Raw genomic sequence first — 22,944 nt, 5'->3', positions numbered from 1 at the left:
GATAGATAGATAGATAGATAGATAGATAGATAGATAGATAGATAGATAGATAGATAGATAGTTCAGCAATCAGAGGTTCAGCTATTGAACTCTGTAAATAAAATGTGCATGCACTTATTGCACGGTCTTAAGGCTTTAAACTGTAAACATGAAATTTCCATAACCTGTATTTTATATTTTATTATCAATATAGTTTTTTAAAGTCCTGAACACACAAACATCCATATGCAAACTCATTGTATAGTAAAAATAGCGGCATAAGCTTTACATCTATACTATGAATTCTGTTTGGACTGGAATACCGATTATGCTAGTTTGTAATCAATGTCTGTCCAAGCACCTCTAACACGCAGCTGTATTTGGGAAGTCAGATAACGCTGCCAGGAGGCTTTTGGGCAGTGATACAGTAATGAGAGCCCAGCAGACTGGCACTGTGTATCATGGACCAGGCATATCAGGATTATTCAAAGCTTCCATGTTATTTCCTGTGCACACATAAATGTGCAATCGTCCAACTGGCTGATTCACTTGTATTGATGTGAGAGCTAAGCATGGAGCCATATGCGACTGTATCCAACGGAGGAAAATACAGGCAGAATAAGATAATAAAAAAGGAAAGTATAGGTAGGAGAATATATTGCAGACTTTTACTGGTTAATGGTTGAATGTCTTTGTGAGCCATACAAGAATTACAGGCAAAGCACTAAATTCATTAAGGAATAGCCATGCACCTGTGACCTTTCACTAACTGGTGGCCTAACATCAGCTTTAGGAAGCTGCTACCCCGAAGGCATTTTGTATTTGTGTGAATAATCTGATTTTAAATACATTTAAAAACTTTGACCCCTTTGCATAAAATCAATGTCAAAGGTTCTCACTATATGCAACAAAATGCAATGCATTACTACAATGGGTTTCTTTGTATTTCACTCACTTCTGTGTGCTGACCCAAAGAGGTAGAAAAGGAATGGAAAAGGGAAGAGAAAGGAAATGAAAAGGTAAAGGAAAAAGGGAACGAGTAAAGAAACAGAGAAATGGAATGCAAAAATAAGAGAAAGAATTTAAAAAAGGAAAAGGGAAGTTCATAGAGGAGAAAAGGAGAAAAACAGGAAATAAGAAAGTTAAAGCAGAGGAAGGAAGGATAAGAGTAACCAGTGGACGTTTCTTTTGAGACTCCGCCATGTTAATTTTGTGCTGTGGTATTTGACCAATGTTCAAAGATAACATAGTTCTTTTTCGCTTTTGTTTCGGACAGTTTTTTTCTGAGACTGTGTTGTTTGCCTTAATAATAACATCACTTCTTTTGTCTTCAATCGGCATCTCGCTGACCTGGGGACATTGCATTCTTTATTTAACATGCATTTACCAGGAACTCATGAATCAAACCTGACATGTGTTTTACGCTCAGGGAAAATCTCTACATCCCCATTTAGACATCTGATTAAAAAAGCCAGCAGGTAACAGTGTATGTAACATTATATAACAGTGTCACAACAAATATGGATCTAGTGACGACACTATTACATAATTCTTCAGAATAATGCTGTTCTTAATAACCAGTGTAGCCATTAAAAAAATATCATGTCAAAGCTCAGTATAACGTAAAATCGTTATCAGCATAGCTAAGTCATCTATAACCTGCACTTCTATTAAAAAGTTTTTAATTAGTTGAATACATGTATTTGTGTTTTGTGTTTAGTAGCACAGTAATTATACGATCACCCTCCAACAGATTTTCTAACAGCAGTTCAGCATGGATGCTGATGGCATTATCTCCCACGCAAACAGCCATTTATGAAATCAAATTGAGCGTTTTCCTGTAATAAATGTTAAAATTATTTTGTTTACAGTGTGTCCCCGGTTGTGTTTTTTGTAAAATCTCAGCAGAGCTGAATAGGAATTTCCCTCTGGTGGGCCCTTGGCATTTCACACTGGAAACTCTTTGAATACTCTCTGAACTAACCTTTATCAACCTTTCTACAACTGAGGAACACTTCTTTATAATTATTTCAGGTATATTTAATAATTTCAGGTGTTAGGGAACTGCTCTGCCAAGTGGTGTTGGCCCCGTAACTTTGCAGTCATTAATTTATGGGAGGTCAATCAGCCAAAAGGTTCAAAGAACCCCTGTCAACATCTGGAGCAACCCTAGGGTTCTACAGAACCCCGACTGTGAATGGCTATACTCGACCAATTGCTCCCCAGTGCACCCTCATCACCCTAATTATACTCCCTGCTACTTTGATACTTTTAACCTTTTACTCCGCATTAATTACAAGGAACGAGTGGATGTCATATGCTCATGTTCGTAGCCTGTAGAAAAAGTGAATAAGACTGGAAATGCTGGCATTCACTATAAGGAAAACCAATTACCCATTGTTACTCTTTAACTAGGTTTTAGGTCCCTGTAACTCATGGAAGTAGCAGTCATTGAACTGAAACTACAGGTTCAATCAGAGTGTTATTGGTGCCATTTATTGTGTTCACTCTGATACACTGTTAGATATCAACCCACCTAACTCACACTTGTTTGGTCTCTAGAAATCAAGTCTTTTGGTAACACAGCCCTACTGGTAACCTTTCCTAATTATATCATAACCAGGTTATAGAAGACATGGCTTCCCAACCATCCTGGCTAGAAAAACATTCCCACTGAGGTCCTCTCTACACCTGTTGTGTCTGACGAACAATTTCACTTTCTTCTTTTTTCTATAAAGCACGAAGAGTGCTTGGAGCCAGGCAGAAAGATGTCTTGTCAATATTGTTCACTAGGCACAGGCTTGTCGAGCGGAGTCTTAATAATCCCTGTGATGATAAACTGTCAGTCACCACCAGAAACAGAAGAGAGAAGTTTAGAAATTGCTTTCTCGGCATCTCTTTGTAACAGCATGAGATGAATAGTAACATCGCTGTTTATATATTCTCCACTTGTTTAAAATATTTCAGCTCAGCGAGTTGTAACAATCAATTCTATCTTCTGGAACTTCCTAACATTTTAAAGTGGTCCTGTGCTTTGGCTATGTTGGAAAGTTTTTTTAATTGCCCTTTACCCAGAATCACATCATCGCTTTCTAGATCCCTACAGGATAATTCAGAAATTAGGAGTAAAAGAGGAACCGTTGTGTTCTGTCCAAGTCATGGTTCTTCTTCCAAGGACTCTTTTACTTGTTGAGTGCCTGAACATCCAATCTCTAATTGTCATGTGTAAGAGGGGGAAGTAGTAATGGGTATTTCTCTCCGTTACCATCAGTGTAGAGAAGGAGTGAATACAAAGTGAACCTTTACCTTTTTCCCTTCATCTCATTTTTCTATTATGAAAACCCCCCTCTCTGTTTTAAAGAGACGATCAAAAAAGGAGGTATGCAATCAAATGGCGAGCAACCTAGGGTGACAACGCTGTTCCAGGTACATTTCAGTGAATGAAGGTTGTTAACTTAGGACAGGAAGTGTGTTACAGGAGTGTTACCTGGAATATGGCCATTTCCATTGATTTCTGTACTGCATAAAGAACAAACATAGTGAAAAATAGACTGTGTGTTTTTTTGCCTGTTTTTTCGCTGAGAGATTTAATTTTCACAGATGTCCACAATGAATAGTTCCAACCTCACCTTCTGTTCCAATGACAACCATAGCATATTTGATTGTTCATCACTTTTTAAATAGTTTCCAAAGCTAATAGAAAATGCTACAGAAAGCTTAAAAAAGTTTGAGTGCCCTTATTTGGAATTATGGCAAGGACACAAGGGTTTTGGTTTGAATGGAAATAACCTGTAGACGATCCACTATCATATCAAACTTCATACCAATGGGTAAGTCAGTCTAACATGGACAACACATCTTTCTCTCAGCAGTCTCACCCCATAAATATAATGCCATGGACAGTAAGCCAGTGTTCTGTATGTTAAATATTATGTAAATGATTCATAAGCGATAGCACTAAACGTATGACAATACTTGGTCTGGCACACGGTTGATAATACAAGCTCGCACCTTCTTGCTTTTTACTGCAAATTGGTATAATTTATATTTTATAGAAAGAAAAACGACTTTGCGTCACCTTTACTTTAGGTACCAAACAGTAGCAAACTAGAAGAAACTTTTTGTATTTCCATAAATGAAAAGGACAAGGCCTCCTCCTCTTTGCATACCTTTTATATTTCATCTTACAACAAAATACATTTCATTTTATTCATCGATGTGCCAGGAGAGGCTTGTTACGCCAATTCAAAGGTGCAAAATTCAAGGTTGTAAAAGAACAGCATTGCGAAAGCAATGGGGAGACGGGAGAGCCGTTCACCGCACAATATACCCACAAAAGTGCAATCAGAATTAACACAAAGCAGTTAAAAAAGCAAAACGCCAACGTAGACATCTCTCAGCAGGTACATTTTTTTTGCAATAGCTATTCTTAGCCTGCAATATAGAGATTACAGATTCGTGAGTCAAAGGAACTTGCATATGTTAGTATATAAAGGTTCATGTGTTGGCCATACAATCACAATGTCCAATTTTTTTATAATTGTATTCTAATTGGTTGCTGTGGCTCTGTTCTCCACTTCTCTAGCTTTTCAATTTTTTCTTCAGAAACAAACTCTGCAATTGTGCAATTGGCATTGTATAACATTAATGTTAAACCAAGATGTGCCAAAAAGTAGTAGTTGGATTGGTTAAAGAGAACTGGCCACACTTGTATGCAAAATACAAATATATAATAACAGGGCAGGTTTACCTGGGAAAGATTATATGACCACTTTTTTAGCTTCACTTTTTGGCCTATAAAAATGTACAAGCACAAAAACTTCATTGAAGGATCCCTAGGTTATCTTTCATTTAAAGAGAGCTGCAAATTAACAAAAAAAAGTGATGGCTTTTCTTCTACTTTAATCTTGCTATTATTCACTAAATTGTGAACCAGCACCATTCCTGATATATATATATATATATATATATATATATATATATATATATATGTACTTGCCTATCCTGTTTTACCGCACCACCCTGTTTTACCAACAGGCCGATTGATTTTTGTTTTGTTTGCTTAATTTAACAAGTAGAGGGAGTCATACCCAACACATGAAAGCAATGCACTAAAGGTTGCATTGGGCATAATCAAGGAAATTGTCCTGTGTTGCCCCATACCCAACCAGGTAAGTAATCAGTAAAGTGTGAATCTGTAAAGTTTGTTTTTAGGTACCAGTGTTACTAATGTGTTTTATAAGAGTAATTCTAAGGAATGCTGCCAAAAGCAGTAAAGACGATCAACTATCCATCATCAATTCTTTAAACAAACCCAATAGCTTTTTTGTTGTGCGAATAACATATTGCTTATAATGCATTCTGCTAACACAGGTACATCTTCTACCTTATGCACAGCCACAGCTGAGATGATTCTATTGAAGATTAACATGACCCTGAAATGCTGAACACTTCACTATGAAAAATATGTATCATCCTTGTGACTTAATGCATTACAAGCACACAAAAGATTGCAGCACATGGAGGGGTGGGAGACAATATAGTATTAAAAAAATGGAAATGAAGTAGGCATGCTAGGTCAGTAATAGTCAATACTTGAGTTAAAGATGGAAAAGAACAAGAACATTTTATGCGGCAGAAAGTTTACTTTTTCTGCAGTGAATACATGATTCCAGAAACTGCATAAAAAAAGTCTTCGTCTGGAACCTCGCCATATAACCACATAACTTTTTCTTTTCATTCTCTTGAGTCCAACTCAAAGCAAGTAAAGCAAAAAGGCAAATTAGAAATATTTGAATAACAAATCTGCATAGTAACTGGTTTCCACTAGTGTTCTGCATTACCATGACATGTGTTGGTGCACTGGGTTTCCATTTATTTATAATGGCACCCCAAATGCACCATACCTGTACATTGCCGCATACTGTACAGTATTCCAGATATTGACACCTTTGCCAGTTTTTTCCTTACCTGTCCGGAATCCAGTTAGGAGCCACCCAGGAGGTCAATATGTTGCTTGTAAAAAAAAGTGTATTAGCTGGGCCTGTACTTTCACAGCATGCTCTTCATTCCATGTGTGTACTATATTCTACCAGGGTGATTAAAGTATCAATTTTAATGTAATGTAATTTAATTATAAAGTAAGCAAGGTTAACTTTAACATTTCTTTTCCGAAAAGCAGATCCCTAATTTTCTTTTTTAATAAAAAAAAAAAAAATTCAAAGAATATTCCATAAATGACATACAGTACATCCCTCCTCCTGGGTTCTTTAATAAATAATAGTTTCACTGAATACACAACGCATTTCATGGCCCCAGAGTAGTTAAAGGTATGGGAGACTCAGGGGGCCTTTAAATATGCATACCGTGGGGTGTTTTATGTGTTTTGATCTCTGCAGCATCCAGCCACTGATTGTCTTCCTATTCTCCCAGGGCTATTTAAAGAAAATTGATATATTTCATAATTGTAAAAAAAAAATCATCTGTAAAAATGAAATAAATTATAGCTACGTATTGTGGATTCTTAATTTCCCTCTATTTTTCCCGCTTGCTCTGGCTGAGTGTGCATGAAAATTGCGATATTACATAGAGATTATATTTTCTGTTATGCGTGGGGGGTGACATAGGAAGCCTTTCACTGACAAATATCGAGGTCAGGAGGTTCCGGTGCTCTGCATTGCCTAGGCGGCAGAATACAGACTGAAAAATCTCGTTGAGAATCACAAAGCAATACGGAAAATGAACTTCATCAAAACTACTCTACCTGTGGATGCAGTGCTCGATCATCTCTGCGCAAATTGCGGCGCTACTTGAAATTTACTTCTTGATGGGTTTTGTGTCTGTTGGGACTCATAAACGCATTTAAAATGATTTTCCTTCCATAGTTCTGCATCAAGCTGCGTAAAAACACTGAAACACCCCACTATTACCAAGAAACAGCCTACAGACTGCTATATACAGAATCACTTTTCCAGCTGACTATTTGGTGGGCTTCATTAAGCATACTTAATAAAATAGTAAAAGGATTTTTTTTATATATAAAAGATTAAAAATAGCAGATTCTGACCTCAGGTCTACAGAGGATGAAGCCTTAATTTTAGAAGTGTTATGCTTATTCTATTCCTGTGTTGTCTTATATACTGTTCCTTGTATATTACCAAGGAGGTTAGGATAGGGAACAGTAAAGGTTTTGACGTATATACGAACTTTGGCTACGTAGGCCAAAGCAGCAGATTCATCCAAATGTGGAGTTCTCTTGGTATATACAGTATATCTGAACCATTTAACTGCCAGTAGTGAAAGGAAAGCCCTATGTAGACTACAAATCACTGGAGTTATAGTTTACACCTGGGCTGATTCTGGACATTTTGCCAGCCAACCGAAACGCTATATAGGCTGTTCAAGGTGGTTAATCTTGAGGGGAAAAGACCCAAGAAACACCACCTTGGATAGGCAAGTCCATGATGTGCACCAGGATCTTGTGGTCACATGCTGGGCAAAGGTTCTGGTTGCAGGGCAGCAAAACTAGCTTGTAGAAGAAAGAGACACATACTGAGTGCTTCAGTTTATTCTCCAACTTTTCTATAGGAGCCAATGCCACAGTTGTGGCTGAGCAATGCAAATGACCCTCTGCAGGAAACATAGGAAGGGGCTTAATAACATACATTGTCTATTGATCAGCTCTAACCACCATGGCTATTCATTGGACACCTCTCTGATACATTGAGTGAATTATATGTCCCTCCATAATTGGAAGAACATGTTATTACCACTGGCTCCTGTCATTGGTGGTACAAAAGTAATGGAAAGGTGAGTATATGTTGCTAGGTATGGTTGGAATTAAAGCAAATCTAACGTATGTTGCAAGGTATCTAGGTATTAAAGCAAAGTGTTGGCTTTGTCATAAAAAACGTAAAGCATAGATTTGCTTTAATGCAACCCTGGCAGATGTTTATAAATATTCAAATATAAATTACCTACAATAGAAGAGTTAATATATGTTTTTCTCCAGTGGGTTAGGACTTCTACCATTGCTCTGTGTCAATGCTGCAGGTTACCTAAGGCTCTTTAGCATTTGGCACTACACACATTTTTCAATATCATATCTTGCAAATCAGTGGTCCCCAATCCTTTGGAGCTCACAGACCACTAAATTTATAGAATCTTGACCAAACATGCACGAGGAGCCGCTTGTCACTCAAAGGAGAAGAAACTTCCTCCAGGTTGACGTCTTAATGCCAGAACCCGCCCACTCAGTCCTGTTCAGACCTGCGTTAGGAAAGTGGGCAGGTTGCGTCCAGAGACAGAACCGGCACACCACCCTGAGCCTGTGGTGCATACGTGAGACATGATCCGTGGCCCTGGCCAGTGCGCCCCCCCCAGGCCTTCCCCTGACCCTGCTGGGAGGTATACTGGCCAGAGCCGCGGTCCACCGCTGGTCTCTGTGCTCTCATGGCCCACCTGTCAGATGGCCATACTGACGGTTATGTTACTACCGAACACATCAGAGAAAAAGAGATTGGTGAAAGGAACGACAGCAAAGTTTGCGCCCCCCCCCCCCAAAGGGTTCAAATGTTGAAAAGACCGATGTAGGCTTCAGTGCTGATTGGAACAAAAATAGGAGATATGGGTTATTGATTCGTATAATAACTCTTCTACTGCTTTTGGAGCAAAGTGCAGAAACCCAAAACAATCTGAAGATTTTCCATACTAATAAGAATTGCTATTTCCATACCCTAATAAATAAGTTTGTGTTATTATTTCCACAAATTAAAATAAATATATACAGAACCCAGGAGAAGCATTTATCAATGGTTTGCATTCAGTCATTTACAAGGTTCAAGAATCTATAATCATACAGTACATACACAAACCACATCAAGTGAATACCTACAATGGAGCACAAACAGGTGCAAATAGTGGTAGAAAAGCATGATGAGATAATCCCGAAGCAATAAGTGGTAATTATATTCAAGCAGGCACGGTCAGATCATTGTAAAAGATATGTTTATATGCTGAAAGGATGGATGTTTATAATTTCCAACTTTCATTTACAGAAAAATTGAAAGCGAAACAATTACATCCCACTGTATCAAATAATCACAGCTGCAATATCAAGGTCTCTGCATCATTGCTGCAGGAAGAGTGGATGGTACAAACTATATATCTATCTATATATCTATTTATGATCAATCAATCAACCTATCTTCTATTGATATTTCCATCTTCCATTGAATAATTCCATCAGTCTCTCTATCTATCCTTTATTAGTTGTCCAGTCTACAATTATTTCATCCCTGAAAGCAATGGGTTAACCTCAAAAATGAACAATTTATGAAATGATAAGTACAGATGACATTTCCAAAAGGTAAAATTAAGTGTTTAATTCAACATTCCCCCCACACACAGGCTAAAAATTCACAGAAATTTAAAACGCAACAGATGCATTCCAAATATTAATTGGCACATATTTTCATCAGATGTTTATTATTATTAGCGCTCATCCTAGGTGCAGATCAAGCTAGTTATAGAGATCTGTGATGTGTTTACAGCTCATTTACAGTCAGGAGGTAGAGAAAAAGTTTATGAAAATGTAAATTATAAGATGATTTCCTCCCAAAATGTGTTCCGGGTTGAATTTCAGTTGCTGGAGCCTGTAAATAAACAACCATTGGTGCCCAAAGCAGCACCCCTTTGCTAGAAAAAACAGTATTGCAAATTATGTTTTTATGTTACTTTTGCTATATTGGGTTTAAATATCGGGCCTGATTTTTTTAAAGTTCTGCAAGACTGAAGAAGATCTATCATGGGGAAATGTTGGTGATCCAACAAACCTGGAATTGATTTCTTAAAACTTATTTGCTATTAGTTAGCAATTGTTTTCAATCCTGGACCAGATCCATTTGTAGGTTTGCAAGATTACCCAGGTTCTCCCATGAAAGTCTATTGTCTTCAGTCTTGAATAGCTTTATAAAATAGGCTGCGACAATGTGTAAATAATTCAATAGGTGATGATCTACACAGGGAAAGGCTACCTTTTGCCTACAGACCCAACCCGACCCAAAAATCATTTGGTAGGTTTGGCTGTGTACCCAATGTTTGTCTTGAGGTCTTCTTCAAATCCTGATAGTGGTAAGGTTTAAAAAAGTACAAAAAAGTCAACTTCGGATCTTATGTGGTTAGATAACATAAAGGCTCCCAAATACTGCACCGGCATCAAGTAATATAAGTACTAGAATATAGAAAACTTTTAATAGGAATACTTGGTCTAGTGACCAAAGAGGATTTCCTTCTCTTGGTAGTAGTTTATTCCCTTATTATATCTATATAACAAGAACTGAATAGAAATTTTAACAATGGTAGGGTTTGTATTTAACCAATTCTATTGTAAAGAGGAAAGATAAAGATATATTGCTTTACTCCTGTGACTGTTTGTTTGTGTGGGTTACAAGACTTTGAACTGTCTAAGCAAAGACAGCTAAGAAGAACACTGTTCCTAAAGCAGCAATTTACCAATTATAAGCTGCACCCTCCTGTTTTAGGCTGCTTTTACATTCCCATATATTGTATAGGAAAGAATTAATTTTGATGTTCTGAGAAAAACTAATGGGCACGAAATGAAACATTGTCATTTTGAAAATAAAGTAATTCAGGTCCATCTGAAAAATAAAAGGACTAATTCAAATGGCTTCAGTAGAAGTTATGTGACCTGTAAACCTTGTAAGGTGCCTTATTCTACATGTTGTGGGTGGACACTTTCTTTAAGCCAGTATCATGTCCAGAAGTGGCATGCCCCATCCTCTCACCCAACTAATGTTGCTGATAGTCAAACGGAGGTGGGGAGGCACTGCATGTTCATTTGTTGTATAAGCTACATGGTCCTTTGGCCACCAAGGCACTATACAATTGGGTTTAGGCATGAAGGTATTTTAACCTAGCATTGAAATAAGCTGTCTTCAAGGAAAACTGATAGTATCTAAAGGTAATTAATATTAAAAAGCAAAGGAAATTAATTATAAAGCTACAATTGGAGGTTGTAAAATGTTATTTATTTTCTTTTTTAAATATGGAAATATTCCTAAAGTCTTCTCTCATAAAGATCTACGAGTATCACTGCTGTTTTACGGTTGTGGGTGTAACAGATAGCGTGTCAATTACCAGGGCTTCTTTCAGCGACCCCAAAATTGTGTAGCTATCGTCAGGGGGAATCTTAGACTGCAATGGGTGAAACATTATCAGATATACCCAAAAGTCAAAGTAAAAGCAGTAGTTTTTGCCTTTAAATTGATCAAAAATTTCACTTGCCATAGGCCAGTACGGTAAGTTTTTAACCTTTTGTTGGTTGATTTTGCCTTATTATTGTTAGCTCAATAACAGGATCCTTTTAATCTATTTTTATTGATGTGTCTCAAATGATTCAGCTTTTTATCACTTTGTCACATAACTGTTTGCACAAGCCTTGTTTTATCAATGTGACCACAATATGAGTCAACCAACGTCAGTCAACTTAGAAAACAAATACGTCAAAGCACACTTACATTGTTCATGTACTCGCTCAGCAGGTCTTGAAGGGCTTGACGCACGGCGTTCCACTCTGCCACGATTCTCTCCCTCCTGTCGTCCCGTGTGCACGAGGAGTCTGCCATCAGAGCCGCACCACTGATGATACTCTCCAGCCGCTCTTCTAGAGATGGGCGGAAGCGGGCCTCACTAAAGGTCAATGGGTCTAGGATGATCTTGTTCTAAACAAAGAAGATTATCATTAAAACCACCAGAATATTTTACAGGAAAACTACTTGCAGCCATTTTCTGTCTACATGCATTATTATTGTTATTAATAATATTGTTATTATTATTATTATTATTATTATTAAACATAATTTATATAGCGCCAACATATTATGCAGTGCTATACATAAATAACGGTTGCAAATGACAAACAGATACAGTGACACACGAGAAGGAGAGGACCCTGCCCTAAAGAGCTTACAATCTAGGAGGCAGGGGAAGTAACAAACAATAAGAGGGGAGATATGTAGTGGTGGGAAGTAATGACGGTTTCAAAAGACAGAAGAAGATGGGTAGGGAAGTTTGAATAAATGGGTTTTGAGTGCTCTTTTAAATGAGCAGAAAGTAGGAGCAAGCCAAATAGGAGGATTCCAGTGAGTCGGGCCACTCTAGAAAAGTCTTGGAGCCATGGATGTGATGAGGTTATGCGTGAGGAAGTCATTAGAAGGTCATTGGAGGAGCGAAGAGAGCAACTAAGGGGGGATTTTTCTATCGGGTCAGAAAGGTAAGTGGGAAAAGAATTGTGAAGGGATATTAAGGCAAAGCACAGGAGATGAATATGAATGAGGGGTAAATGAGAGGGGAGAATCAAAGGTGATGCAAAGATTTCAAGCAATAGCTGCATAGAATTTATTAGGATACAATGGGCAAAATGTGAAATAGAGTAGCAAGTCGAAGAGAGTGATACAGCACAGTCACCCTATAGCAGAAAGAGCCTGAAGAAGGACCTCGTAAGGACCTAACAATCATCAGTTAGCAAATTACTGAAAGATGCATATTTCAAAGTGGATCAAAACTTCAAAACTTATAAAACTGTATGTTGTGGCTTTCACAATCTGTTCCCCAGCTGCTCTGCAGGAGTAGAAGAATGATTTAGGAGTGTCTACAATCATTCATTTAAAGTCTTCTAAACAATTTATGTTATAGTATTTAATTTATTAAATGGGGTTCACAACAGACAAAAGTGCAGGTCATTGTATGTCACATTGGGCAATTGCAGGCAATATAGTATATATAGTTTTTTTTTTTTTTTTTGCTTACTCTCATTGAAAAGTGTTGCTATTGAGTTGGAGTATAGACTTCTGTTATTGCAAAAACACCTGAAAGAAACATTTCATCATCTCATCTACTATTTTGTTATTATTGTATTTCATACATAGTGTGATTTACTGGATATTAAATATTTACTTTAAAGAGAACCAATCAAGAATGGTCATTTTTTTAGTCTGTATCTCAATTTTAAAACAGCTTTTCTTCTCAGAGATTTGTCCAAATATTACCTTTTATTTCTTCTTCAAGGTATGGTGACTCACCAATCACCAAATCTGGTTGGGAATTTTTCCGGTCAATGGGGTTTCAATACCAGTAACCAATTCATCATCAGTGAAAGTCAGAATGTCAGATTCTCTGTTTTATAGACTATTAGTCGATCTAGAATAGAGCCCTAAAGATGCTCATTGGTGGCTCTTTTATTGTATCTCAAATAAAGCCAAAGTGTTTTCTTTAAAGTTTTAGAAAGACAACATATTTGGATTGTGACACCAACTCAAAACTGTAAAATCAATTTATGTCCATTTGCCCTGTTTTGCTTGCAGTCTCCAGACTTTGAACACAATAATCCACTGTTCTTGCCATTACCCATATGAGTCCTGATTCATCAAGCTGCTAAAAAGTGCTATGGCATACTAAATTGACATGCTATAACATTTGGATGGAAAGCCTAATGTGCATGCCTTAAGAGGAAATTGTTATGGGAGGCTACCATCAATGTTCTTTCAAAAGTTCTTCCCTTTCTAATGCTTTAACTTTTTTCCTAATCTGGAACAACCATGTCTGACATTTTTCCGAGAGTAATTTACATCAATGGCCCCCAACTTTTTGGAGCTCGCGGACCAATAATCTCACGGATTCTAGACTGCGCATGCATGGGGAGCTGTGTGTCACTCAAAGAGGAAGAAACTTCTCCTCAAGGTGACATCATGATGCCAGAACCAGCCCACTTTCCCATTGCAGGCTCAGGCCAGAGACACAACCTGCCCACTACCCCTAGCCTGCAACACATACGGCAGACGTAGTCCACGGCTCTGGTCAGTGCGCCCTCCCAAGCGGGGTCCTTCTCCCAACCCCGTTGGGGGGAGCACTAGCCAGAGCCGTGCCCCACCTGTAAGACAAATGAAGGACTGGGGGTTGGGGGCCCCTGATTTACATAATGCGTGTGCTGAACTTTGCCAAAATAAATTGAAAGTCAGAAAGTGCTGGGGATTTAGCATTTCAGATGGAATCCTACAATGGCAGCCCCCATGCTTCTCTGATGACAAAGTCACTTTAAGAACTGTTTAGCACTTCCTAAGTATAATGTAATCAAAGTTTTTTTCCATTAGTTTTGGATAGAAAACCTTTGTCAGATTTAGATTTTTGTCATTGTCCTCATTAGGCATATTCACTCTCGCAATTTGTCCTGGTCCTTTGCTGACTATTTAGAGTTTAAGAAAATAGAAAACCTGCACCAAAATGTAAACTTCCATCCAATATTTCCAATTTCTTGCAATCAGAAAAATATGCAATATGCATATTCTGGGTAAAACGTGTGTGAATCTTATGTGAAAACATTAACAAATACACAAGTGATATTGGAGATGACTGAGTCAAAATCTTGCTTTCATACTCCCACAATGCACCAGGAGAATAAAATACATGTGATTTGACAATTATCAGAGCTTTAAACATGTCTGCTTGTCTAACATCTTAAAATAAGCAGTTCAAAGTCTCATCTACTAATTACTGAAATAGAAAGCAAATTGCCAGAGCATCCAAACTCTCTACAAATACATCCTTCTTTTTCCTGATTGAACAGGCAATATAAAATTGTTAGAAAAAGGCTTGTTTTATGTTTGGCAAGAAATCACTTAACAGATGGTTTGCTGAATGAGGTTCTTTGGTCTGAAAGAGAACAACAAGGTGACCCCTACGCCTGTTAACGTGTATCAATTACACTTTTAGTGACTTTTATGGCGCTTTTACGGTTCTCTTAATGTTGGAACAGCCTGTGTACTGCCACACAAAGCAGGATTTGACCTGCATGAATCTCCAATGCAGCAGCAATTTATTTTTACTTGGTACATCTTTATTTTTTTTTACAAGAATTTTGCAAAAAAATTTTACTTATATGAAACCATGTACAACAAACTTAAAGGGACCTTGTCTGCCATTTCTATCCTTAAAAAAGTAATAGTACTAAAAAGATACCTGCTACAAACTATTTGTGTGCAGCTTTCTTAATATGGTTCCACTTTGTTACTAAGGGCATGCTTTGCTTAACATCTGGAAGAAGCCCCATCAATGCTTTATCCCCATGTCCAATGACAAAGCTCTTAGTGGCCACCAAAGCTCTCTTTTTGAAAAGTTTGACAGCTAGTGAGCTTAAAATGCTATAGTTGTAAATTATGATATAATTTTTTGTGTGTTTTTAATGTGCATTCTTAATAATTAAAAAAACAACCAAAAACATATAAAGTTACTTCTATTAGCCCCTTTGCGTACAAAGATTACCTTAAATATGCAAAATAACTTTTTTGCTACAATAAGGGTCAAAGCAACTCATATGTGTAAACTAATTCCATTTAAAATTATCAGTAACTTGTGTATATTCAGTAAGGTGTTCATTAAAACACTTAAATTAATGCCTATGTCTGAATTGGCTCCAAAATAAGTCACATATATGCTTCTAAGGGGATTCAGCATTCCATGGCCAACAATGTTAGACATATTGCTGAAAAAGAATATGTTCTGGATGGAGGGAATACATCAAGTCCTGTCTGGCCAGGCAGAATTCTCATGTGGAAGTACACACCTACATTTAGCACGTCTTCAAATTGGTGTTCCAATTGGGGAACAAATAATAATACCTCTTTGAGGAACAGGTCGATATTGAGGGTTATTTTGCTAATAATGTGCATAGTGCCATCGTGCTAAGATCAAGAGACCTCTACAAGGCCTCCAGAAGAAGATTGTGAATGCCTGTTATTCTAGCAAGGGATTTTAAAGGGCACAAAATTATCTGAATTAATTTCACTGTAAGTAAACAATCTATACTTGGCATAGATTTCCCGTGACTCTTAGTTTGTCCTGGACTGGCCAGCCCAGAAAATTCAAGCCAACAGCTTCTTCCCACCCGGCTTAAAAAAAAACTGTGGAGAACAATGATACATAGTAAAAAAAAAAAAAAAAAAAAAAAATTCAAGGAACCCCAACATTTCATTATGAGGTTTGCCGGTAACTCTTGCAACAGTTGCTGTCAAATTACATGCATGTACAAAAACTTGCACAGTTGCATGGGGTGTGTGCAAGGAAAATACTTTTGAACCATCAGACATGGACTATATATGCAAAGACCAGGCCTTCTGGAACAGTTTGATGTGAACTAATTTACTAAATATGTAGTTGTTTGTCAACTGCGGCAGCAGGCATGTTTGCCACACACCAAAAAACAGCTTTTTAGATCAAGAACTCCATATTATCTTTGCAAGATGGCGATGGAAATGTTATGGTTTGGGGTTTCCTTGATGCTTTAGGGTCTGGACAGATTGTAGGTATTAACTATGAATTCACAGTGTGTTTAATGAGAATGTGAAGCTATCTGTCCAAAAGTGGAAATAGCCTTTTAACACCATAATGATCCAAAGTACATTACAGATTCAACAAGGAATGGAACTAAAAGAAGAAATATAGAGTTGTGGCCTATTCAAAGCCCTCAATTAAATCCTAATAAAATGTCATAGCTGAATGGAAAAGTCATAGGGGAATGGATCAGAATTTCACCAAGTGGTGACTGGTGGGATGTTAGGGCAATACCAACCCATGGGGCCAAGGATGTATCATGTCTACCAATGAGAACTAAGTTACATATATATGTGGCAGCACGGTGCCCCTGATTTATTAAAGCTCTCTAAGGCTGGAGAGAAAACACTTATTAGTGAAGCAGGGTAATCCAGCAAAAATGCAATGGATTTCCTAAAAGTCCATAACTATTTGTTCGCAAATGTTTTCAATCCCAAACCAGATCCATTCCAGGTTTTCTGGATCATACAGCTTGACTGATGAAAGTGTATTCTCTCCAGCCTTGGAGAACTTTAATAAATCAGGGCCACTATCTGCATGGAGTTTGCAGGTTCTCCCAATGTCTGCGTGGGTTTCTTCCGAGTACACTGGTTTCCTCCCACATCCCAAAAACATGTTAGGTTAGGTTAATTGGCTTCCCCCTAAATTGACCTTAGACTGTATTAACGACATAGGACTGTGGTCGGGTCATTGGATTGTGAGCTCCTTTGAGGGACAGTTAGTGACACGACTATACACGTTGTACAGCGCTGTGTAATATGATGGTGCTATATAAATACTGTGTAATGATAATATTATATATATATATATATATATATATATATATATATATATATAAATATTCTGCAATTCTGTTTTGTAGCAAACGTAGCAATGAAAAGGAAGTCATCAGATACAAAGGGTTACAGATGAGAGGGAAGCAGAATGGGAGGGGAACAGAGAAACCTGTCACTGAGAAACAACAGGCTGAATAGGACATGTGAGAGTGCTTGGTGCCTTTGTGACCTCTTGTCAGATATTATTGAACTTGGGGCCCTTTTCATCACCCCATCTCTTAAGTATCCTGCAGAGTCTTGTAGCTTAGATGTCATTTTAACACAGATAAATGGAAAAAGTTTTATGCTGTACAGAAAACTACTCTGGGCTGCGGTCCAGCTACATCTAATCATTAAAATCTATGTTCACTTTTTTTCCCCCCTTCATTTCCAGCAGTGACATTCACTCTATTTTCTTCACATTCTCAGTGATAATATAATATTGGTCCTTTCTCTTTTTCATAATCCTTAACTTTTCTGTGTATCTCTGCCTGTACACACTAAAGCCTCCTGGAGCTTCCCCTAGCCTGTCCAAAGCCTCTTCTTAAAAAAACTGAATTATCTGCAGCTGTCCCTAACAATCTGGAGATTTGGCTAGGGGAAGAAGATAAGAATATAGGACCACCAGGATATTCCCACCTTACTGTCTATGCAGGAAGACAGAGAATAGAAGCTGCAGGAGAACATCACTGCTGGATCCTGATTGTACATATCCCTATTTAATGTACAGCGCTGCATAATATGTTGGCGCTTTATAAATCCTGTTTATTATTATTAATAATAATAATAATATTAATAATAATAATAATAATAGAGTAGGGATGTTTGTGCATGTCTGTAATGCATTGCAGTTTATGCTACATGTGCGGATTATGTATAAACTGTATAATGTGCAGATTTTGCATGTTTATTTATGTATTGCAGTGCAGGTTTGGTTTGGGTATGCAAAAATAAAGGTTATACACACACTTTTCTAAAAAATAGGGTGACTAACTGAAACAAATGTGCTAATATGTATTAAAACGTAATATAATTATAATTGTTATATTACTATAACCATTGCTAAGAGCCAGTGAAAGAATGAAGACATGGGACAAAAACAGTGGAATACTGTGTGAACAATGTAGCAAAAGCACTGCAGCGAAGAATTCCTTTTATTTGTTTTATCCTTTAATGTGTATTTTTTATATTTAATTCTATACCAGTTAACAACTTTGTACCACATCAATGTCCAAGGTCTGCTACACAGTTTTGCACTGTCCAGTCCATTTAGGGATCAGTAATCAATATGACAGAAATCCAAAAATACTGCAAAAATAATCTGCCCAAGTGTATTAGCTTAAGAAAAAACATCACACATACATCTTTCCATCACACTACAGTGGCAATATGAATGTAGAACCTTCATTAGATTCTTTAACTTAACTTTTGGCCTAACTGATTGGATAAACTTAATGCTGAACATGGCTTACAGAAAACTTTTTTTTGACTGTAGAGTAATTGCACAATCAGATTGTTATATTTGTGGCTGGGTCTAATTTTCCACTACCCAGCCAGAAGTAAACAGAGTATTATTTAATTTATCCAAAAAAAAAAGGACAACAGCCTGTCTCATTGCATATTTATGATGTCATTTTCTGTTTTGCCCACAAGGCCTCTGTAATGTCATGTAAAGGTAGACCACCCCTTTAAGATATAAGAAAATGATTAACAATGCCACCGTTCCGGTTCATACTTATTAATGATCTAGCCTTGCTTGATGCGCATAGCCCATATACATTAAACAATAAATCACCTTCACAGAAGTAGAAGTCTGGAGAGGTTTTATCACACTGCTAAATAAACTCAATCCTATAAAAACCTGGCTCCATACAATGACATGGAGCTGGGGAAGATAAATCTCTAGAAGGTGCAAATTATTCTTTTACTACCCCCTCTGGAGATCTGCAGAACATTGCCCCTACTTTGTAGATACAATGTGAATAATGCTGAACACCACAATTACAGGAAATCTATAGTGTTTATAAAGTTTATATTGAATTTTCTGGTGGATCTAATTAAAGGATGGCTACCATAAAAAAATATTGTATTCTGAATACTATTGTATGGTCTAATACAATAGTATTCTGTATATGGGTTTTAAAATGTTACATTTAATGTAATTGTTTCTCCATATCTTGTTACAAATCAGGGGAATGCACACCAGAAAAACTATATAACACCTTGTGTATTATTCCAGCCCCCAGGCATGTCCGGGGTATCACCCACTTATACCAAGGGTCCGCACAGATGACCTAAATTGGAAATAAAGTTTGACCTTTAATTATTATTTGAAATCTGCAAAATCTTTATTGCAGACGGGCAATATCACTCCTGAAATAAAAAAATACTTAGGTGCCTGGTCACTATCAAATGTCACAAAATGCTGATCTGTGTATGTGCAGCTCAGAGTACGAAGTTGGGATACCTGGCCCATACGGACTTTCCCTGCAGCTGCCAGGACTAAAAGAACTCCTATTCCCAGACAATAAAAATGGGCAAAGATTGAAACAAGGAGGAGAAAAAGGAAAAAGATGGCATTGTCTACGACAGATCAAGGACAGGTGAGTGTGAACAGGGTTTAGTTTCACATGAAAATGGAAATCTACCACTAAAAACCATGACCTGAAAAAAAAACTCACAGAGAACATTTTTATACAAAACTCTGTGCCAAGACAAAGTAATTTCTATGTGTTTACACAAAAGTTACATCATAAGGGCCAATTCAATCAAGAAACCAAAGACTCCAAGTTGACTGGTAGCAACAATTTAGTTTCATGTTAAAAATAATAATTCCTTATTGTGCATTGCCTCTTCGTTATATTTTCTGGACAGACTCTGCTTCCACACATGCATAGAGGAATCCTCACTCATTCCTGTGGATAGACCTCCACTGTTGGTATGAAGAATAGATGGCTTAGGAGTTACTACAGAATCCTTCGAGAGATGAAGCCTTGTTGGGAAACTTTTAAGATGGAGGCTCTACAGTTTCCAGCTGCACACAAAAGCCCAATAATAAAAAGCTCTAGCAACGTATTTTATATTGCTGTATGAGTCTCCCTAATCCAAAGCTAAAACAAATCAAACCAATGTGCTAACAGAAAGAAATAAAATTCTGGTAAAAATAATCTTTTACATAAAAATGTGAAAAAAAAAAAAAAAGGCTTTATTTCCGGTTATGGCAGCTTTTAGGAATTGTGACCAGTTCTCTTTAACACAATTACAAGCACAGGATTGAATTTAGAAATTCTCTGTTAAAAATGTCAGCAACAAAACGCAGAAAAAGTCAGCGTTCTTCAGCCCGTGAGCCTACAGCGGCAATTAGCCAATATGTGCTTGTTTCAGAGAGTTTTCAAGATGGAAATGTCACTAATCTGATTACAAGACATCAGTTTCAATATAAGCCCGGTTTATTCGGAGACTTGAAAAAATGCCCACTTGTATTTCCTGAGGTTGGAGAGAGGCAATTTTGCTACATAGTCATGCCGGTTTAATTTACAATTCACGATAATTCAAGCAAATATTGGAGTTCACAAATTAGAGGCGCTGTCAGCCTGTTTAAGGGATGATTTATGGCTTTTGGAAAGTTAAAAATGAATTAGATGGTCGTGCTTCAATAATTCAGGAGGATTAAGTCACCTTTTTTTCCCTCTTTAGATTCTTGGGGAGGCTGGCTCAATTATATTCTAATGGCTGCCTATTACACAGTTAATGTCACAATGTAGAAGGGTTTCCACTTTAGGGATTTGTCTTTGCTTTTTAAAAAGGAGAATTTTTTTACCAAATTCTAATGCAGGACTTAGATAATGTCTTCTGAGATATTTAAAGGAACACTTTGCCAAACTTTTTAGATCTCAAGTTGCCATTGGTCATACAGTAATTTTGTAAACACAGGAACCCTTTTGATGAAGAAGAAAAGTATTTGGAACACCATTCCTCTAACAGTTAGGTACATGTGGGAGAACTGTGTGGGCCATGATAATAAAATGGAGAGGGCCAGTGACACAGGGCACATCCCATTGTCTCCTGCTTTAAATCAGGTGATACCCTCCACCCAATACACCCTAATTCTACTGGCTGGGCCCATCAGGCCCGGGATATTCTTCTCCCTATGCATCTCCTACGTACTATCAGCTACTCTAAGCACTCCAGCAAGTCTGAATTCTCTGGTTTTGGACTATTGTATCTGCCACCTGAGCTTGGTGGTGACTTCATACTACCCTATAACGACCTGTTAGAAAGCACCGTCTCTTTCATTACCTATATACCATGTAAGACCTCCGGGACATGCCGGTATCCATATTTTAAAACAGCTCCTTCAGAGAAACAAAAGGAACCCCACCAAATTAGCAACCCTGATTCCATTTTCTTGTCAATAAAGAACATACCCTATACCAACTCTCCCCCCCCCCACCCCATTACTAACTTCAAGCTTTCCACTGGAAACTTGTGACTTATCAACAAGACTTTTAGCTCTCCCCACCAAACCTTGTCAAACGTACACACAACCTGGTCATCCACACAGAAACCTTCCATACTTTACTGGGAACAATGCACATTCACCATTATCACAAATACAACCGCCACAATCGTACTCCTGAAGAAGCCTATTCAGCGAGATGTGTCGGGTTACACGCAACCTACTTGGTCCAATGTTTTGATCGCTAATTACTCTAAGGCGGTAGTTTCATATATGTATAGTTTAGCCCACTCCCGTGAATGTTAATAGAATAAGGGATTGAGCACTACTATCGATTGTATACTGTAATTATGTATGAATCTTGAATGCATTATTAAATTATTATTATTAAACAGGATTTATATAGCGCCAACATATTACGCAGGGCTGTACATTAAATAGGGATAAATACATGATTATTGATTTGCAATGAAAACTTAACCCTGAAACCCTCTTTCTTCTACTTTAGTATTCTTACATGTAACTTAATTGAGGTGGCTCAAAACTAAGCGACGGCTAACTCAGGCATAGGCAAAAACCCCTACTTTTAATTATTCTTCTCTTTCACCTTTTCTCCAGTGGTGGTCGGGCCTTTGATGTAGAGAGTGATATATATGTAATCACTTAAGCACTTCTCTATGTGCTATTTTACTTGGATCGTAAGTGAACACATTGACAATCTCCCAGAAGAAAAGTCTATGACACCCTGTCCTCATTGTGTTTCCTCAGTCTTCCAATATTAGGTAGTAAAGAATGTGTGTTGTGTGTCGACATAAAAAACGGATATTTGCCAATTCATTACCAAAGGAAATGTTCTTGTCCTGGGAACAATATCTTTTTTACAAATAAGGACTTAAGGCATGTAGAGCTCTCCCTCTGAAATGTATATGACAACCAATATGGCTGCTCCGACCAGCATTGTATTGTGAAATAGAGGGGATTCTATTTGTACACAGATGACATTAGAGGAAAGGGAATGATAAAGGCAAAAGAGAAGGAAGAGTTTTTTTTTTTTTTTTTTGCTAAAACCAGTTTTTACTTCCTCTTTTGTGAAAAAAAAGATTTACTACGGTATGTTGTAGTGATTTGGTAGTTGTACCTAAGATAGACCACCTAAAAGCTAGATCCCTAAAGGATAGATCCCTAAAGGATCTATCTTTGGTCTTGATCTGCTCATCCACAATTCTAAGGTGCTAGGGTTGGCATATTTACTACCAGCTTGTTCATAGCATTACAAGTTCAATTGTT

The 22,944-nt window shown here is 37.4% G+C and overlaps 1 protein-coding gene across 1 annotated transcript in view; it reads right to left on the bottom strand.

The window, feature by feature from the left end:
* CTNNA2 (catenin alpha 2) overlaps window positions 1-22,944 on the bottom strand; it is a 1,156,022-nt gene that overhangs the window by 899,800 nt on the left and 233,278 nt on the right. The window contains exon 7 of the mRNA XM_072406902.1: window positions 11,517-11,720. Within this exon, the coding sequence (XP_072263003.1) occupies window positions 11,517-11,720 (204 nt within the window). The remainder of the gene's footprint in view (window positions 1-11,516; window positions 11,721-22,944) is intronic.

This window comes from Pyxicephalus adspersus, chromosome 3, assembly GCF_032062135.1.
Source record: "Pyxicephalus adspersus chromosome 3, UCB_Pads_2.0, whole genome shotgun sequence".
Classification (NCBI taxonomy): domain Eukaryota; kingdom Metazoa; phylum Chordata; class Amphibia; order Anura; family Pyxicephalidae; genus Pyxicephalus; species Pyxicephalus adspersus.
This window is presented reverse-complemented; position numbering and strand designations above follow the sequence as displayed.